Source organism: Aegilops tauschii, chromosome 5 (assembly GCF_002575655.3).
Source record: "Aegilops tauschii subsp. strangulata cultivar AL8/78 chromosome 5, Aet v6.0, whole genome shotgun sequence".
Taxonomy (NCBI): Eukaryota; Viridiplantae; Streptophyta; class Magnoliopsida; order Poales; family Poaceae; genus Aegilops; species Aegilops tauschii.
The window spans coordinates 311,747,803-311,767,274 of record NC_053039.3 but is presented as its reverse complement, the minus strand read 5'-3'; the positions used below and the strand labels follow the sequence as shown (position 1 = coordinate 311,767,274).

General features: G+C 44.9%; 1 protein-coding gene across 1 annotated transcript; it reads left to right on the top strand.

Moving 5' to 3' along the window:
- The first annotated feature begins 4,867 nt into the window (after positions 1-4,867).
- Positions 4,868-16,503, top strand: LOC109744826 (LRR receptor-like serine/threonine-protein kinase IOS1). The gene is made up of 12 exons (XM_020303964.4): positions 4,868-5,055; positions 5,131-5,662; positions 9,296-9,765; positions 13,250-13,388; positions 13,473-13,544; positions 13,908-13,985; positions 14,119-14,279; positions 14,391-14,653; positions 14,777-14,903; positions 15,321-15,389; positions 15,492-15,681; positions 15,790-16,503. Exons 1-12 carry the CDS (start codon positions 4,983-4,985, stop codon positions 16,181-16,183), a joined length of 2,568 nt encoding a protein of 855 aa, XP_020159553.1. The 5' UTR covers positions 4,868-4,982; the 3' UTR covers positions 16,184-16,503.
- Positions 16,504-19,472: the final 2,969 nt, after the last annotated feature.

Sequence of the window (19,472 nt, the reverse complement as noted above, 5' to 3'; positions counted from 1 at the left end):
AGCCCTCTGGATCTTGTTATAGTTATGAAGTGTGCTGGCAGGAGGGTTGAGGGAGATGATGTGGTAGGTCAGCTGCGAAGTGAGGACTGACTTGACAAGAGCACATCGCCCCATGGTCGTGATGTTTTGCCCATCCCACGGCACAAGCCGTGCCGCCGCCTTATCTTCAAGGAACTGGAAATCCCCTTTTCGAAGCTGCCAAACCGAGAGTGCTAGACCCAAGTATTTGATGGGGAAGGCAACCTTGGTGGCCGGCAGGCTAGCAAGAATCGCATCTAGATCAATAGCCTCACAACGAGTTGGGACAACCGAGCTCTTCTGAAAGTTGGTGCATAGGCCCGACACGTTGCCAAAGCAGGTGAGCACCTTTGAGAGGTTCTCAATATCTTCCTTGATAGGGGCCATGAAAACCGCCGCATCATCGGCGTAGAGGGAAGTGCGGAATATTGCCCTCCGTCCTCGAATCTTATGGAAGAGACCATGGGTGGTTGCAAGGTTGAGGATTTTCTGCAGCGGGTCAATCGCGATGACGAATAGCAACGGTGAGATAGGGTCCCCCTGTCGAAGGCCACATGCATGCAAGACCGGAGGACCGGCCAATCCGTTGAGCAATGTCCTTGAGGAGGACGTATGGAGCAGGGCGGTGATCCAGTTGCGAAACTTGGGTGGGAACCCTCTTCTCTGCAGAAGGTCAATGATGTACTCCCATCGGACCGAGTCAAATGCCTTCCGAATGTCGAGATTGAAGAGGAGTGAAGGCGTTTTACTTTTGTGCAGCTTGCGAGCAAGACCCCTCACATACATGAAGTTGTCATGAATACTTCTCCTTTTGATGAAAGCACTTCGCGCATTGGAGATGAGCGAGTGCATGTGAGGGGCAAGGCGGTTGGCAAGCACCTTAGCTATGATCTTAGGAACGGCGTGGATGAGGCTTATAGGTCTATAGTCAGAGATCCCTTCTGCTCCCTCCTTCTTGGGGAGAAGCAGCACGTTCGCCGAGTTAAGCCACTTGAGGTTGGCCGTGTGGAGGGTGTTGAAACAGTGGATGAAATTCATCAAGTCCACTTTGATGATGGGCCAACAATGCTTGAAGAAGATGCCAGTGAAGCCGTCGGGCCCCGGTGCCTTACCACATGGCATCTGATCAATCGCCGCTTTAACTTCCTCTTCGGTGATGGTGGAGTCAAGCTCGCCCAACTCGTGGTCCTGGTCCTCGAGGCCCAGCTCATCCCAATTGAAGTCCATGGACCTCCTAGTCCCTTTTCCCAGAACATTGGAAAAGTGCTCATAGATCAAGTTCTCTTTTTGTTGATGGTCCGTAACCCAACCATTGTTGTGTTGTATCCTGTGAATGTGATTCTTCCTACGCCTCGCGTTTACCCTCCGGTGGAAGAATTTGGTGTTTGCGTCACCCTCTCTCAGATTGGAAATTCTCGCACATTGCTTCTTTCTTGCTCTCTCTAATACCGCCAAGCTCACGACCCTCCGTTTGAGCTTGGCCCGCAGATCTTGCTCAGGGATGGAGAGCGCACGCCCCTCTTGAGCGGTGTCCAGCCGAAGGATCACGAGCAAAGCGGCATGGAGGTGCACTTTAGACTTGGAGAATAATTTCCTACTCCATTCGGTGAGTCTTAGCCCTGTCTTCTTGAGCTTGTGAAAAAGCCTCTGATAAGGCTCTAAATGATGGCAATCTTCATTCCAAGCGTTAAGCACCACCTCATTAAATCCCGGCATGGGCGTCCAAAAGTTCTCAAATTTGAAGGTTCGAGGCCTACGGGGCCCACTATCATCCGCAAGAAGAAGGGGACAGTGATCGGACAGCGACGAGGAGAGGGCATGCAACACATGAGTGCTGAAGGAAGTGTCCCAGTCAACGTTGCAAAAAATGCATCTAACTTGCACAGAGTCGGGTTATCTCTTTCATTGCTCCAAGTGAACTTGCGGTTCTGAAGATGTATTTCGTTGAGCTCACAAGCATGAAGGGCGTTGCGAAAACGGTTGATGCGTGAGCGATTGATATTTCTCTTATTTTTGTCCCTAGCGCGATAGATTTGATTGAAATCGCCCAACGCGAGCCATTTGGTCCCGGGCGCTGGCTTTTGGGCGAGCAGTTCCGCAAAGAATGCGTCTTTGCAAGAAGGTTCAGTTGGGCCATACACCGTAGTGATCTTGAACATATTCCCAATTGCACGTATGAGAACCATGGCCGAGAGACAGTAGACGGTGCTGACCACGTCGGAAATCTGGACAGCATTATCGTCCCATAACATCAGTATGCCACCCCTAGTGCCAGTAGCTGGCCGATGAGCAAAGCTGCGCAGCCTATTACCACCCAGGTAAGAGGCAATGAATTGGTCCATATGATCAAGTTTGGTCTCCTGTAGGCAGGCAACATGACAGGTTGTTGCTGCAATGGTTTCATGGACGGTGGAATGCCGATTGACACAGTTTAGGCCCCTTACATTCCAGCAAAGCAAGTTGATGTTTTCTCCTAACATATGGAAACTAGCACAGACCCTAACACAGCCACAGCCCGGCTAAAAGCATCGCCCACAAGACAATCTGGGCTTCTCTGCCGCGCATTCCATGCAGGAAGCATAGATAAACACCAAAATAGCATCAGGTGGTCTCTACACTCGACCCACCTCACTGTCATGGCATCCAAGCATGCATCCATGAACAACCCCTTACAGTACGTAGACTGAACCACATAATATTGTTCTATCATAAGGAACTATGGAACCCAATGGCAGACAACAGAGACCTAGGCAGACGGCGCCGTTGCCGTGGCCTCATGGTCAATCGCAGCCTCACCCCCGTGGTTGATTAGGGCCTCCTCCACCTCTCCAGCAACAACATCATCAACTTTGAACAAGCCTCGCAAGGCTGCCATGACCGCCTTTGGGAGTTGCTCCTTGAACTGGTCTTCGAATGCCTTCAGCGTCTTGTCTGTGATATCTTCCCCGTCTTGTACAATGCCAATCGAGCGGCAGAGCAGCCCCTGCGCTTCCTTGGCCATGGCAGTGGCAAAGCCAGCGCCGCGAGCCATGATCCGCGCACTATTGCGCCTCAGCGAGAACCCACCATTGGTGGTGATGTGCATGCCAGCCAGGGTCTTGCGCCTGCGCGTTGGGGCCTTGACTGGGGAGGAAGCCGGCGAGGGAAGCAGAGGCTGCTGCCTTGGCTGAAACAGAGCCTCCAATCCCGTTGGAATTGAGCTCTCCACCATAGCAGCCCCGGGCATCAGGGGGGGCGTACGCCTGGGCGTCGTGCTGGATAGAAGGGGCGGTGTTGGCGAAGCTTCGAACCCAGGAGGACGCGAGCCAGCTGGGGATGGAGTGGCCATGCATGCCGGAGAACAGAGCAGGGCCACCTGCGGGCTCACAACAGCGATTCTGGAAGCGAGAGCAGCGCCCTCGAGTTCGCCACGCTTGGAGCGGGGCGAGGGCGGTAACACCGTGGTTGGCGAGAGCGGAGGAGAGGCCTGCGGTGTGAGGCTCTCCGTTGAACGGCGCCTAGCCCCACGCGGCGAGGCCTGCCTCGCCGGGCTGCGGCCACGCCCACCAAGCAGCACGGATGAAGGAGTAATGACGTCGCCCTCCGCCGCACGCACCCCATCAACGCTGGCCGAGCCAGAACCTGCAAGCATGCGTGGTGGAGACACTCCTCGCCTGCGCCTCCCATCGCCTCCACCGCCACGACCGGAGTCACGGTCGCGGCCATGGTCGCGCCCCTGGTCACGGTCCCGGGGCCGGCGGGAGAGACTGCGACGGATTTTGGCTCCCCAGCCCTGGCCGTCCCTTGAGTCGTTGCGGCCACGGCGTCCATCATCATCCCGGCGACGGTCGCGGTCACGGTCCTCATCACGGTCCCGCCTATGAGGGTCGACCGGCCTAGAGATGCGCTGCCGCCTATCCCTCGGCTTTGTTTCGCCATCAACAATGCCCATGCGATAGTCGTATCCCTGGGACACGATGTTTGGCCCTTGGGTCGGGTCCTCGTGGATGGAGAGGTGAACAATCACCCGGTGTTCCAGGCCACGCCTCCCGAAGATGGGCTCGCCGCCGTTCCTTCCTGGTAGCGTGACCCAGCTCACACGCGGCACGTTGGCCGGGCTGGACGTCCATGCCCAAACCGCCAGCACCTCAGTCGCTGTCTTCATCTTGGATGCCGGCTCCACGTAATCCACCGAGCAGGCGGAGCCGATGGCCGTGGCGATGGGCTGCTCCTCCCAAGCGTGCAGTGGCAACCCCTCGAGGCAGAGCCGCACGTGGTGTCGGTGGTCAACATGCTCGGCATGGGCTTCAAGGCGCCACTGACGAATTTGGAGCTTGGTGGCTCCAAAAGGGATCTCGCGGCGGCCGACGGCGTTGGTGCAGTGATGCTGGTGGTAGAAGCCCACCAAGAACGCCTCCGGATAGTGGCGCACGACGCTGATGTCCGGCTCCAGGACGCCGAGCTCCTTGACGAACGCCGCAGCCACCTCTTGCGTGGATGCGCGCAGATCACGGTCCGGCCAGGCCACAACTGCGTGGGCCTCGAGGACGGTCGCCTCCTGTAGCATGGAGGGCGTCGAGTGGAGCGGTGGCGAGGCACAATGGAATGGCACTATGAGATGTAGCGCTCTGGAGAAGTCAACTAACCTTTCCTCATAATGCCAGCCATTATTAGATTCTTTGAAAATGATTTTTGCGACCGTTATCATATTTGCAACGAAAGATTCACAAGTAACTTGCAAATGTTACTTTAGCAACATATAACAATAGCAGGCGAATGAGTGTGTTGCATAGATTAAACTTGAAACCACTGGTGGGTTTGAATAGTCTACTTTGTGTTATCCATGGCAACTTGCAACGCGTTTGGTATTTGGCAATGTTGAGGAAGCATACAACTCTCATGTCAAGTTGGCGCGCAATATATATATACGTGAGTCATAGCCCAGGTTATCCAATGCCATTGGTGAACTGAGTTGTCTCGTCCCAATGGAGCCGTTGTGGGTTTTCGTTGGTGCATTATTGGCAGCCACAGCAGTTCATGTCGCCGGTCAGCAAGAAGGTTGATTTCTCACCTCAAGTGCATGGATAACTCTATTCGTCCTGGTTGTGTAAATATGGGTCATGCTTCAATCAGGTTTCCTGAGCATCGACTGCGGCCTGGATGCCAAATTCAACGGGCGCAGAGACACCTACACAGACATCGCCTACGTCTCCGACGATCCGTACGTCGACGGCGGGATGAACCACAGGGTAGCCGCCAAGTTCGATGTCAGTTCTAGATCCGAGAACCGCCGCACGCTCAGGAGCTTCCCGTCCGGCATACGGAACTGTTACACCCTCCCAACCGAGAGCGGTGGTAAGTACCTGGTCCGGATGGAGTTCTTCTACGGGGATTACGACGGCAAGACTAGCCCGTCGTTCGAGGTGCACTTGGGCAGCAACTACTGGGACACGTTCCGGAACAGCGACTTCTGGTGGTCCGAAGCGATCTTCGTCGCGTGGGGGAGCTGGGTGCCGGTGTGCCTGGTGAACACCGGCGGCGGCACGCCGTTTGTGAGCACGGTGGAGCTGAGGCCGCTCTTACCCTCGCTTTATCCCCAGGTCACCGTCGACGAGTCGATATCCGCCTTTGCAAGGAAAAATCTGGGGGCAGACACTATTTACCGGTACGTTTGAAGTCTTCCGATGTTGTGTGTTTTTTTTTCATTCTTGCTTTTCGCGTGGTACTATACCGTGGTTTTGGAATACATCGCCGTCCAAAAAATGCAATACAAGCTGAATATAAGCCACAATATCCTCCCAAGGTGGCTCCTCAATCCTTCTGGTCTCTCCCAACCCAAGATTGCACGCACTCATCTATCTATCTATTTTATTTATTATATACTAAAAGTATAACATAGAAAAAATATAGAGATTATTATAAAAAATGCAAAATATTCCACTATTGATTTAGTATATCTTTTACACTACTCCCTCCGTTCCATAATATAGTGCATATAATTTTTTTAGAAAGTCAAACTTTACAAATTTTGACCAAGTTTACAGAGAAAACTATTTATATCTACAATACCAAATATATAGGGATAATTGATTTTATGCCCCTAGTTGGGTCACACTCGGCAGGTTTACCCCTAGTTTCCGAAAACACTTGTTCTTGCCCAAACCACTTTGCTCCTCTTATGCGTTTGCCCTTTGACCGTTTGACCATCACTTTGAAACTTCATAAAAAATTCATACTAACTTAGAAAAATTCAAATAAGATATCAAAATGTTCAGAAAAGCATCACATATATGTGCATGTCATTTGCATTCATGAAAAAAGTGTTGGCCAGTCCCCATCTCTGTTTTAGCTCATATGATCTTAGCATGAACAGTAAATTCTAAAAAAATTCTAAAAATTCTAAAAAGTTTTGGTGGCAAACTTTGACCAATGTTTTGAGTGCTTGCCAAGTTTCATAAGGGAATGACATTCATGGAAGTCGTGGCAAAAAAAAAAATCAATGCTCCAAAATTTCATTTTGTTGCCACGACTTCCACGAATGTCATTCCCTTATGAAACTTGGCAAGCACTGAAAACATTGGTCAAAGTTTGCCACCATTTTTTTTAGAATTTTTAGAATTTTTTAGATTTTACTATTCATGCTAAGATCATATGAGCTAAAACTGAGATGGGGACTGGCCAGCACTTTTTTCATGAATGCAAATGACATGCACATATAGGTGATGCTTTTCTAAACATTTTGATATCTTATTTGAATTTTTCTGAGTTAGTATGAAATTTTAATGAAGTTTTTAAAGTGATGGTCAAACGGTCAAAGGGCAAAAGCATAAGAGGAGCAAAGTGGTTTGGGCAGGAAAAAGTGTTTTCAGAAACTAGGGGTAAACCTGCCGAGTGGGACACAACTAAGGGCACCAAATTAATTATCCCAAATATATAACTTATGAAAATACATCTTATGATGAATCTAATGATATATGTTTGACATTCTAGATCTAAATGTTTTCCCCACGAATTTGGTCAAAGTTTGTGAGGTTTGACTTTTCATGAAATCTATACGCACTACACTATGAAATGGAGGGAGTACCTAATAGACCACAACCATGAGATCTTCATAATTGCACCTAAACAGTTCAAGACCGTTGGATATTCATAATTGTACCAACTATCACACCCAACTCTTCCACGAACCCCCCACGAATGGTCCTCCCTTAATTCAATGTGTTAGATTTTCACAACTGTACATCTAAAAAAAAAGATTTTCATTACTGTAACTAAATAGATCATCTTTATTGAATCTCCATAGTTGTAACTAAATAGATCACAACCATTATACTTAATAATTGTGCCTAAATACCATTAGATCTTTATAATTATGCCTAAACAGATCACAATCATTAGATCTTCATCGTTGTCCTAAGCAGATCATGGACGTTAGATTTTTCACAACAATAGCTAAATAGATCATGGTCATTGGATCTTCACAATTGTACTTAAACTTCACGACAATTACATCTAAATAATTGTACCTAAATATTTCACAACGATCTTCATAATGATGCCTAAACAGATTAGAGTCATTAGATCTTTATAGTTGTACCTAAATAGATCGTAATCATTAGACCTTCATAATTGCACCTAAATAGATCACGGTCATTAGATCTTTATAATCGTACTAAACTAAACAAACATTATAGATTCATATTTGTACCTAAAAATATCTCATGTCATTAGATCTTCATAATTATGCCTAAATAGATCACAATCATTAGATCTACAAAGTTATACCTAAGTCACAACCATTAGATCTTCATAATTTATGGCCATTAGATCTTCATAATTACACATAAACAGATCATTATCATTAGATCTATATATCACAGCCATTAAATCTTCATAATTATATAACCCTTAGATTCTCATAAATATAACTAAAAAGACCGTGACCACTAGATCTTAATTATATATCTGAACAGATCACGACGACTAGATTGTCATAATTGTATCTTCCAATGTAGGATCTTATGAAAATAGTGTACATTTCCCCTTGTGTGGATCTTTGGAATAGGGGTCTAGGGCGCACCCGCTAAGGAATTTAAATTTTAAAAATAGCAAAAATCAAACGATACTAAAACTTATTTTATAGCAAACATGGTCTAGTGTCCTACTCATGCAGGAAGTTTAACGAAGAAATGACTTTTGTGTGCTTGTGAAGACAATCGCTACTTTAAAACCACTGAATAGTAACTTTTATATAAATCCATTTTTTTATTGTTTTGCACAGAGGACTGGAGGAGTCAGTTCCTTCGCAAAACTTTCCACACGATGATAACACTAGATCATGTTTGTTACAAAAAGTTACAGAATTGTTTGACCTTTTTTAATCTTTTAAATATATATTTTCAATGTGGGTGCACCTAGACCCAAGTTTCATTAGGTATTTTCAACGTACCGGCAAAGTGAAAGAAAAATCATATGTAAAATTATTGTGTCTGGGCGCAATAGAATCACATGCAAAAGATGAAATCCGCTGCCTTATAATTACATTAGTAATATGATATGACGTACGCCTAACTAGCTAAAACTGCATGTACTAATATATAATCCCTCCGTTCCAAACGGCGAGAGAGTATGTGCTTGTACTAGAATGTTGGCACATATATCTTGGAGCACAATGAATATTAGTGCTAGTATCTGGACAGTCAAATATTTTTCAGATGGTGTTGTCTCGGTAATACATTTATCATTTAGAGAAAGTTGTGGCTGGACTGAGGCACACGGCACCCCCTTATCTAGCCACCCATTTTCTGCATCACAGTCTATGTAGACACTTTTTTTTCACCCAAATAAAACAACATATAAACTTCAAACTTTGCAAGACAACCCAACATTATAAGTACAATGTGCAGATTTTTTTTGGAATTTTCCATGCAACATAAATACATAATATTATTATTTTTACTCAAAAAAAATCTCATTTTGTATATTTATGCCAGACCAAAAAATCCAAAAAATTTTCACACACTGTAGTTCTAAAGTTCTACTCCGCGTTTTTGACACTACACTATTATCAAAAACGCTCTTATATTATAGGACGGAGGGAGTATTAATCTGCAAATTCTGAAGTCCATGTGTTGTTTCATTTGAAAGAAACAGAAAAGAGATTTCCTTTGTCATCTAGTAGTAAGCTAGTTAGCTAGCATATAATCTCAAAGCAATGTTGGAGGTAAGCATAAGGTGTATAGTGCGCTGGGCTTAGAAAAACCATTTTTTTAATGATGGATTATCATTTTGCATGAAGGTTTCCTGACGATCCATATGACCGCTTCTGGGAATGGGAAGTCAGCTCGCTGTGGGCAAACCTTTCCACCAAAAAGACCATCCAGCGGGAAGACAGCTTCGCGGTACCCATCCCTGTTCTTCAAACAGCCGTCGCTCCTGTCAACAATGGCACGGTGCTACACGTCGGTACATGGAACACGTACAAAAGTACATTCGAGTTTAAATTCTTCCTACACTTCTCCGACATCCAAAACACCCAGCTCCGACAGTTCGACATCTACTTGAATGACTATGAGTGGTACAAGAAATACAGCCCCCCGTACCTGACCGCTGATTATGTGTATTCTACTGGCTGGTACAAGGCTACAGAAGGCACGTACAATATCACTCTTGCAGCCACCAATAGGTCCATGCTGCCCCCAATGGTCAATGCATACGAGGTCTTCAACCGCATCCCCCACGACACTCCGAGGACGTCCCCCAAAGACTGTGAGATGCCTCCCCTCGTCCCTATATATATTTCCCTACCACTCATTTATGTCACTGCAGGTTATGATTTTGATTTTGATTTTTTAAGAAATATGATTTTAAATTTCAGTTTCAGAAATATTTCATTCATTACTCAAATCACTAAATTTTAGTGATTTTGTTTTTCATTTCGGCCAAAGGTCCAAAATTTTCTGAAACTGAATTTAACTGAGATCCAATCAAATATTTTGAAAATTCAATAAACATTTACAAATAATTTGAGTTTCTGTGTACTACCGAAATTGCTGAAACATTTTGACCGAATGGCAATTATTTTAGAATGTACCAAAATTAATGAAATTTCACTGAAAGTGAGAACCATGCCGTAGAAAGAGTTGGTTTACTCCTTGCAAATGCACTTGCTTCGTTCATAAAAAAGATGCTCTCCTCAAAACAGCAACTTACAATTCATCATGGTCAGGACAGTGTATGATCAGTTGAAACAAGAAGACATTCCAACTTCAATGTGTATCTAAGCATGGGGAAATTAACAAAAGTTAAATGCATATGACTTCGCAACCAGTTACACATAGACTAACTGTTATTGAGAAAAATTACATTCATGCAAGTGAAGCATGCACCAAAGTTAATTGTTTGCTCAGCTAGCCACTCTGTGCTAATAGTTAGTTGCACGTCAATACTTAATCTTGCAAAAAAGAAAAATGATTAACTCAAGGAGTATGGCTCTTACATCATTTTCTAGTGATTAAAACCACAACGAGCATGAATGGGTTCTAACAGTTTAATTGTTGAACATCACTCGTTGTATATATACACACACACACATAAAGTCGTATTTTCCCATGTAGAATCAATACACTGAAAATTGGGCCCAAGATAATGACTTCAAATAAGTATTACTTTTATGTAAGAACTTTTCCTGATGTATCTGGCCTAGTACCTTTCCCTCTGTACTTTTCTTTCTTTCTTTCTTTCTTTGTACCATGATGTATCCGGTCTAATTTGAATCTGAACTTTTATGACATGATAGATGTGTTATGTGCACACGCTAAATTATTGTCAGTTCTTTTTAACAATTAGAGTGTATTTTGGGCAGCCTGTGCACCGATCGTACCACAAGGGTGGACGCACAAGATATTACATACATGAAGTATATATAAGATGGAGGTTTAATTCTCATAGTCTACTAAATAAATAAATTCTTGCTACAAAATACTCAAAAATTGCATGGTATATACCACAAAAAAATAAAAAAATATCAAGCACATTTCCCTAGAAGGTGTCTCTTTTAAGCACATCTTATTGAAATTTTTAGTTGCAAATAACATGGATACCTAGTGTTGCATCACAAAGATAAATGGGATTTTTGAAGTACATTCATACTCCACAAGGCAAACAAAAAAATACCAAAGTAAAATTGAATTATTGTTCTATAAGAAAAAAACTTAAGAGGGTTTAAGTGAAAGAGCAAGTCTAGAGCAAAGTAGAAGTATGTTTTGTAGTGTGTGTGCGCGCGCGCATAATATATATTGGGCTTAAGCTCAACCATAGATTCTTTGAGATAGTACATTTGACAAAATCCGATGCAGTAAAGAGAAAATTCAATGGCCCAGATGCTCAATTTGCCACATCTCTTTCATTGGATCGGCTTCATCCAATCCAATGGACTATACTACAAAAACTACAATATTTATCTATCTATATATATAACGATATAAAAAGGCCGAAAGGAACATATTCAATTAATCTTGACCATCAATTCATGTCAAACCAAGGACTTAGATTACTCCAATGATGAATGCTCAACATGTTTAGTGCAATTAATGTCATACCAAATATTAACGTATGTGATAATTACATAATTAACACGTATGTGATAATCACAATCAAGCCTAAAAGAAACAAGAAAGAATGAAGAAAAAGAAACAACTGCAGCTCGAGAAAGCGCGGATGACCCGCCACCGCTGCGTCCTCTGGATTCGTCCCACCACCGTCCAAAGCTCCGCACCGCCGCGCACCAAGTAACACCTCCAAGAAAAAGCGATGCCGACGAGCTTTTGCTTGCATGTGCGGATATGCGTACAGCACCAGGTTCTCTGGTCTTTAGGTAGTGCCATCACGACGAGCCCAGTCCGGCCAGAGCGAAGTTAGAGAATTTCTAGCAGACCCCGCATCCTGCCAACCCGCAAAACACATTTGCAGTTCGCGGAAAAATGGCTTTGCGGGCCTGCGCGGACGGCCGCAGAGGAAGACCCTGCAAAACGGACCCGTATAAAAGGATATTCGCGGAATATACTCTTTTACGGGTCAGCTTTGCAGGGTCTGCTCTTGCGCCGCTGCCGCCGGTCCGCAAATATCATCGCCGCCTCTTTCGGTTCTCGTCTTCGTGCTCCTTCATGGCAAGGGCCATCACCAACGTCTGCTGCCGATAGTTTGCAAGCAGCGTCTCAACATCCGAGTCGTCCGAATCGGACAAATCGTCGAGCAAAAACTTCTCGCACGGGCTCAATTCCATCTACATGAACAAAAATCGCACGCCGCGTCAACCAACTATGCATAGCGCTCGGCACAAAGCACAAGCAAACACTCACCGGTGGCTCGTGGGGCGGACGATCCCGGGCGGCGACTAGGGGAGCTCGAGGGCGGTTGATCCCCGGCGGCGACGTCGACCAGGGGCGGCTCGTCTCGCCAGATCGGGGTGGGGGGGGGGGGAGTGCAGCGTATCGGTGATGGAGGGTGGGGGGTTGCCCCCGCGGCGCGATTCCGCATCCAGATTTGGCCAGAATCGCCGGCGGCGGACGGGCGGAACCAATGACGGGCGGCGGCAGAAGAAGGTGGGGAAAGGGCGCGGGCTGAAATGTCCCTCCCGCCAACCGTTCCCCTGCGGTACGGGGCACCGTAGGGGCGAGGCAGAAACCTGCGTATTGGCGAGGTGGGGCCGAGATTTTGCTGCGCCCCTCAAAAAGTTTTACGGACCGGCCGCATTTGCAGCGTCTGTTCAGGCGGGATTTTTCACGCTACCCGTAACGGTTATTTTGCGGGTCAGGACTTTTTACAGGGTGTGCTAGAGTTGCTCTTACAACCACCATCTGAAGGCGGTGCCTCCCCCTCTGTGCTGGCAATCTTCACGCCCACCACACTGGCGAGGGTACCACCCGTGCTGGCAATCTTCACGCCCACGCACACACAAACGTGTTTGATTAAATGCCGCAAGGATTTTCTCACTGGAAAGTCGATCCTACCTTGTCAGTTCAAGAGGTGGGAAGGGGGGATTAAACTTTTGTTAAGTATCTGCGGTGAGCTTAAATTTCTAAACCTGCACTTTTCTGATGCATGTAAATTCCGAGTTTTTTTTAATATGTTTTCTGGATATAATTGACTGGCGCATCATGAAACTGCATCTAGCATTCAGTGATCAAAAAGTGTTATTTATGAGGATGATCATTCTTTTTTTCCTGACCACTCCTTTTTTTCGCGATGGTAGTTGACACAATGATGGCTATTAAACTCGAGTACGGAGTAAAGAAAAACTGGATGGGTGATCCATGCTTTCCTGCCAACTATCGATGGAGTGGCGTGAACTGTAGCGGCGTAACTGCTAACACAACGCGGATAATATCTCTGTGAGTATTATTTGGATGGTATTTCATCTTGCGTGTGCAAATATGTAGCCTTTGCGTTATGTTCTAATATTGATTGTCATGCAGGGATCTATCAGACAGTAACTTGACTGGAGTGATATCTGATAACTTCACACTGCTCACAGAACTCCGATATCTGTAAGTGTTGGATAATGAGGATAACTGTGATATATGCAAATTTGTCACAAATAGATATGATTAGTGGATGGCGGGGAAGTGTATGAAGTGCGTAATACTTACAGATACTTGTTTTTTTATAGCTATGTTCTACTCCCTCCGTCCCAAAATAAGTGCCACTGATTTAGTAGTAAATCAGCTACACTTATTTTGGGACGGTGGGAGTACTATCCATAATATCTGACATCTTCATTTGACATGGAACGGGGAGCCCCTTGTATCTGTTTTCTGTAGTTGAGGACTTCTATTTGGATAGCTTTTGTTGCCATTGTTACGATGCTAAGAACATCGTTCAATGTCTAAACTACATGTCATTTTCTACAGGGATTTATCTGGCAACAGTCTGAATGGACCAGTTCCAAAGTCCCTCTGTAAAAGGAGTGCAGGATCACTCATTTTCAGGTTTGCTTCCTTTTCTCTGAATATGCGCTCGGCTGAATATTTAAGGTTGCTTTTTCCACGAAAGTAACTCTGAACTGATTGTGATAAGAAAAAAACTCTGAATTGATTGTCTGATGCAATTTCACTATTTCAGGTATCAATCTGATGAAGATATGTGCAACAAAACAACAATAAGTCCGCCTCTATCAAAAAATAGAACAGCCATAATATCTATTTCAATAGTGGTTCCCATGTTGGTAGTGGCTATACTTGTTGTGGCATGTTTGATCTGGAGGGGAAGGAGAAAGCCCAAAAGTGTGTATGCTCTACTCATTTAACAACATATAGTTAAATTGATTGATTATTAACTAATAAGGTTTACTACATTTAGTGTTTCTGTAATATAACTGACATTTGTGCAACCAGTTTCTACACATGATCCTCCCAGGGAACCAGAACTTCAGAGTGCTCCTGAAAGTAGAAAAAGTAATGGGGATCAGCTGCAAAATACTGAGAACCGCCGATTCACATACAAGGAGCTAGAGAAGTTTACTGATAAATTCCAACGGTGCATTGGTAAAGGAGGTTTTGGACTCGTGTACTACGGCCGTTTAGAAGACAATGCTGAGGTTGCTGTCAAGATGCGTTCTGAATCATCATCACATGGACTTGATGAGTTTTTAGCCGAGGTACTTTAATTCTCCCCTGGTTCAGAAAGTTTTCAGTTTGAAATGTAAGTTTTGTTGAGTAATCACAGTGAGTTTACATGCAAATTAAGATATTTTCCCTCTGCGCTATGTCTCTTTACATAGGTCAATAGCTTGACAAAGGTGCATCACAGGAACCTAGTTTCTTTGGTTGGTTACTGCTGGGAGAAGGACCATTTAGCACTGGTTTATGAGTACATGTCCCAGGGCAATCTTTGTGATCATCTGAGAGGTTTGTCCATTCGCAAACCTAATGAAGTGATAACAAATTTTGCAGTTGTCTTAAAATTTCATAAAAAGTTAGAACTTCAATGGCTATATATCTTGAATGCTTTTAAATTATTTATCTAAAATAGTTCGGGGGTGTCTACATCTCTTCCTTGTGAAGTACCTGCAACCGTCAGTAACAGCTAGTAATGTTTGCTTATATTGCTTCTTGTTAAAAAAACATTTTGTTTACCATTGGCTGACGAAGTAACAATCTTTATGCATCTAATTTATTCAATATCGGACACAGAAGAGTAGGAAGACTGTGAGAGATCATAACAGAATTGCAAATGGAGCAATATTGCATAAATATATGAACATTGGCATGTAAAGCTGTTGATACAATTCTGCTCTCTAACTGTGACCATGCTTGTATATGAAGGGAAAAATGGTGCTGGTGAAACCTTAAGTTGGGCGACACGTGTACAAATCGTGCTCGAAGCTGCACAAGGTATGGTTTAGTGGAAAGATATAGTTTCTTAAGCGTATTTGTTATAGATGGTCCGCTCTTCTTTCCAGTCAAGTTTTGAAGGACTCGCTATGATATGTGTAGGCCTGGATTATCTGCACAAGGGATGTAGCTTGCCAATAATTCACCGGGATGTAAAAACCAACAACATTCTCCTAGGTCATAATCTAAAGGCGAAAATAGCTGATTTTGGACTTTGCAAGACCTATCTTAGCGACATGCAGACCCACATATCAACCAATGCGGCTGGGACAGCAGGTTACATGGACCCCGAGTATGTCTCTTTCTATACTATAAAACTTTTGTACCTCTTTCTCATATATGGCATTGTTGCTTAATCCAAATTAGGTTTCTAATAGGTGGTTTACCTGCTATTTCTTAGGTACTATCACACTGGCTGGCTCACTGAAAGCAGCGATGTCTATAGCTTCGGTGTTGTTCTACTTGAGGTAGCAACCGGTGAGCCACCGGTACTGCCGGGCCATGGCCACATCGTTCAACGTGTGAAGCAGAAGATTGCCACTGGCAACATCACCACGGTGGCAGATGCCCACCTTGGAGGTGAATATGATGTCAACTCCATGTGGAAACTGGTCGACACCGCGATGGCGTGCACAGCGGATGCTGCTGTCCGAAGGCCAACAATGGCTGCCGTCGTGGCGCAGCTGAAAGAGAGCCTTGCGTTGGAGGAAGGTCGTGAGGACAGTAGCGTCAGGGGAAGCATAGCGAGTACTACTGCTGCCCCGATGTCCGCGTTTGGTCCATCAGCAAGATGAATCTGCGACTTTACCCAGACGTGTTTCATCGCATCATTGATGGGTCTCTCTAGTATATTTCTATGGGATTGCAAGGTCTTCATTACAAACTGTTTATTGTGAATTGTTTGTCATGCTAGGGCAAGCTAATATTTATATTATGTTGTGCTCTCTGGAATTCGACCATATGTTTGCACGCAATAAGGTCTGCGTGAGCTGTGAGCAGGTATGGAGCTAATTCCCGTACATGATTGTAATATAAGAACCTACGGCTTGGTAAGTAGTCTAATCAGTTGGAAATGTGGTGCAGTGTGGTGATGCATTAATTTGCTTCAGTGTTGCTACCTTTGAATTTCACATTGCTTTTGCTTTGATCCGCTGCTTTCACGAGTAGTATTTTGTCCATTTTGAGTTTTGTGACTACAAGTTGTTGCATTTGTATTGGTTGAATTATTGTAGGTTGTCATTCTGTTGACAGCACTTGTACAATAACTATCAATATTACTGGCAATATTTTTTCAGTATATATTGTTTAAACATGTACGACGCTTACGCACCCACCTAGGAAACAACCTGTTTTCTTTGGTTCAGATCACTACGAATGAACCTGCACCTAAAATAGTGGAGCCATGGATCTTCACCTTCAACATGAAACGGAGAATCTATTTCTAGTGGCAACCTTCGAACTAAGTTTTCATTAAATTTGTAGAACGATGAAGACACACAACTTGTTTATTATGATGAGGTCCCGGGAGTATAATGAGGGAATGAAAATGGCAAGAGTTCATCGCTTGCTCACTGTACTGCAAGTTGAGGCACTAACAAAGTAGTGGTCTGTACTACTAGCGGGGCCGGAGGAAAGAACCTGGGCACCCCGTGGTGGTCTGCTGCCGCGTATCCAGTTTAGGGCCAGTTCTTTTTGGTGGCTTTTAGAATAAGTTGCAATAAGCTGCCCCTACTTAGCTTATTCTAGAAACCCAAACAAATTTATTTTTTTAGAAGCGTAGTAGTTAAGACTTGACTAGTAGGCTTCTAAAAAGAAAATTTTGGTTGGGCTTCTAGAATAAGCTAGGTAGGGGGCAGCTTATTCTGGAAGCCAAAAATAGCTAGCAAAAGAACTGGCCCTAAGCGCCCACCCAGGCGACGAGGCCAATGCCCTGCTAGCAAGAGGCGTCTTGAGCAGCAGACGCCCACGCACCGGATGCATCATCAGAGCTTGGCCCTTTCACGACGCATGTTGTCTTGCCGCCTACCCCTGCGTTCAAGGTGTTTGACGAAACGACGCTGAGCTCATCTAGCTGGCCGCGGTGTCCAGACCAGACCCCGTCCTCGTCAACCGCTTGTGGCCACGCGACATTCCTATCCACGCTCTTCGCCATCACCAACCCTCACCCGCCTCCTCATCGGCATGTGGGAGTTTTCGAGAAAGGCTTTCGCCCCGCTCTATCAACCACTACAAGCACTAGAGCGGGCTGCCGCCGTCGTCACCCATCACTCACCGGAGCTGGCCAAAACTTGTTTTAATAGTGTTACTCCATCGGACCAGCGCACCTGAACAACAGCCATCACTGCTGGAGAGAATCTCAGATCGAAAGGATCCAACCCGTGTACACACAAACAAAGATTGGATCCACGAAGATCCATCGAAGATAAAAAACTAACTGAATCCCATGAGATTCATTGGAGACACACCTATCGCCTACGCTCAAAACTATTAGCATAAACATACAAAGAAGATATCAAATCCTATTGGTGCTCAACACCTAAACATAATAGTGTTCCTCCATATCCCCGAGAACTAGGGAGTCTATTCGGACAACTGTACCATGAGCAGATGGTAACTAATGAGGAGGAAATGGTTCATATGAGATGTCAACATGATAGCAACAAGCGAAGACGACACACAAGGGCATGCAACTAATTGCTTCATTGTTTAGTGGCGCAAGAACAATTCGTGAAATTTGAGTGGCAGCCTTTAGATATTTGAGTTCGGTAGTGACATGAACCAAACCTTTTCTAACATGGTGTCATCAATTAGACTAATAGGATCATCCCTGAAATAGTCTATTGACATTATAAACTTCGCCCTCCAGTGGCCTAGATCAATAATTGTTCTGTACCCCTTCGATCTGTCTAGCATGGGAAACGTTTCGGAAAAGAAACAAGGCTACAAAACTTCGCTCAAGTTGTCGTCACACGCTCCAGAATGCTGTTGGGCGTTCATATCGGTGTCCTCGGACGACCAACCAGGTGCTGCATCAGCCCCATCTATGCATATCGGAGGCACTAAACTAAAATCATTAAGAAAGAAAGAAAGGGCTAGCGCTGAGCTATGCCAAGTGGCGACCGCTGGTTGGCTTGATGGAACGTTTCTTTTCTTTCTTTCTTTCTTTTTTCCCTTTTTTAAGATGGAGGTGAGGTTTTTTCCTAAGTTTTTTTTTTACATGGAGGTGAGGATCCACATATTTTTTTAGATCAAAACAAACCCATAATTTTCCATGTGGCAATTGCTGGTTGGCCGAGTGAGGAAGGTTCTTTTAAAAAAAAGATGATGACAAGTTTTTTTCGTTTTAGATGAAGGTGAGAACCCATGATTTTTAAAAGGAAACGAGCCCATAATTTTCTCGCAGGCGGCGTCAACCGCTAGTCCAGCTTTAAATGTGTTGTTTCATGCATGCATCCATCCACGTGTGAAGGCTCTAGGCATGAGCTCGAACGAAAGACTTGGCTTGATGGTGCGCACGCGGATGAATTGCAAGCGTGCAAAGACCTCTGCCGCTGACAACGATCGAAAGCAAGGGACGAATAGGTCAGAGTATGAAAGTTTGGCCATGGCTGGGCATGCCGGCTGGAATCAATAGCCTCGTGCGTCTTCTTGCCTTATGCACACACCAAACACTAGATATAAGATTGATTGTTTTCCCTTAGAAGAAAAAGCCATCAGTAGACGTCGGACCATCAGGTTGGATTCTATCAGACTAGTCCTAAACCGTTGGATTGAAAGCTAGATGTACCTCCGATTTGATAGTTAGGCCATGCCCGAGATTATTTAGAGTTAAATACACTGCAGGTGCCCTAACTTGTTCGACATGGTAAGTTTGGTGCCTAAATTTGGAAAATACATAAAAATGATGCCATAACTTGTTTGGACATTTAAATATGGTGCCTCTGGGCGTATGCCGCCGTACCGAGTGCTTGTGTGGCATGCCAGCGTGTTGTTGCGCCACATGTGAGTGGTTGCGGGTGCTGTACGCGCTCTATGAGCTGTTTGCGCTGTTTTTTTATCGAAACACTCCTAAACTTTAATTAA

Excerpts from the sequence above, each read along its gene's own strand:
- LOC109744826 (XM_020303964.4), top strand. The coding sequence starts at position 4,983 with ATGGAGCCGTTGTGGGTTTTCGTTGGTGCATTATTGGCAGCCACAGCA. Across the intron at positions 14,280-14,390 it reads GGGAAGGAGAAAGCCCAAAA|TTTCTACACATGATCCTCCC; the intron begins GTGTGTATGCTC and ends TTGTGCAACCAG. Across the intron at positions 15,390-15,491 it reads CGTGCTCGAAGCTGCACAAG|GCCTGGATTATCTGCACAAG; the intron begins GTATGGTTTAGT and ends TGATATGTGTAG.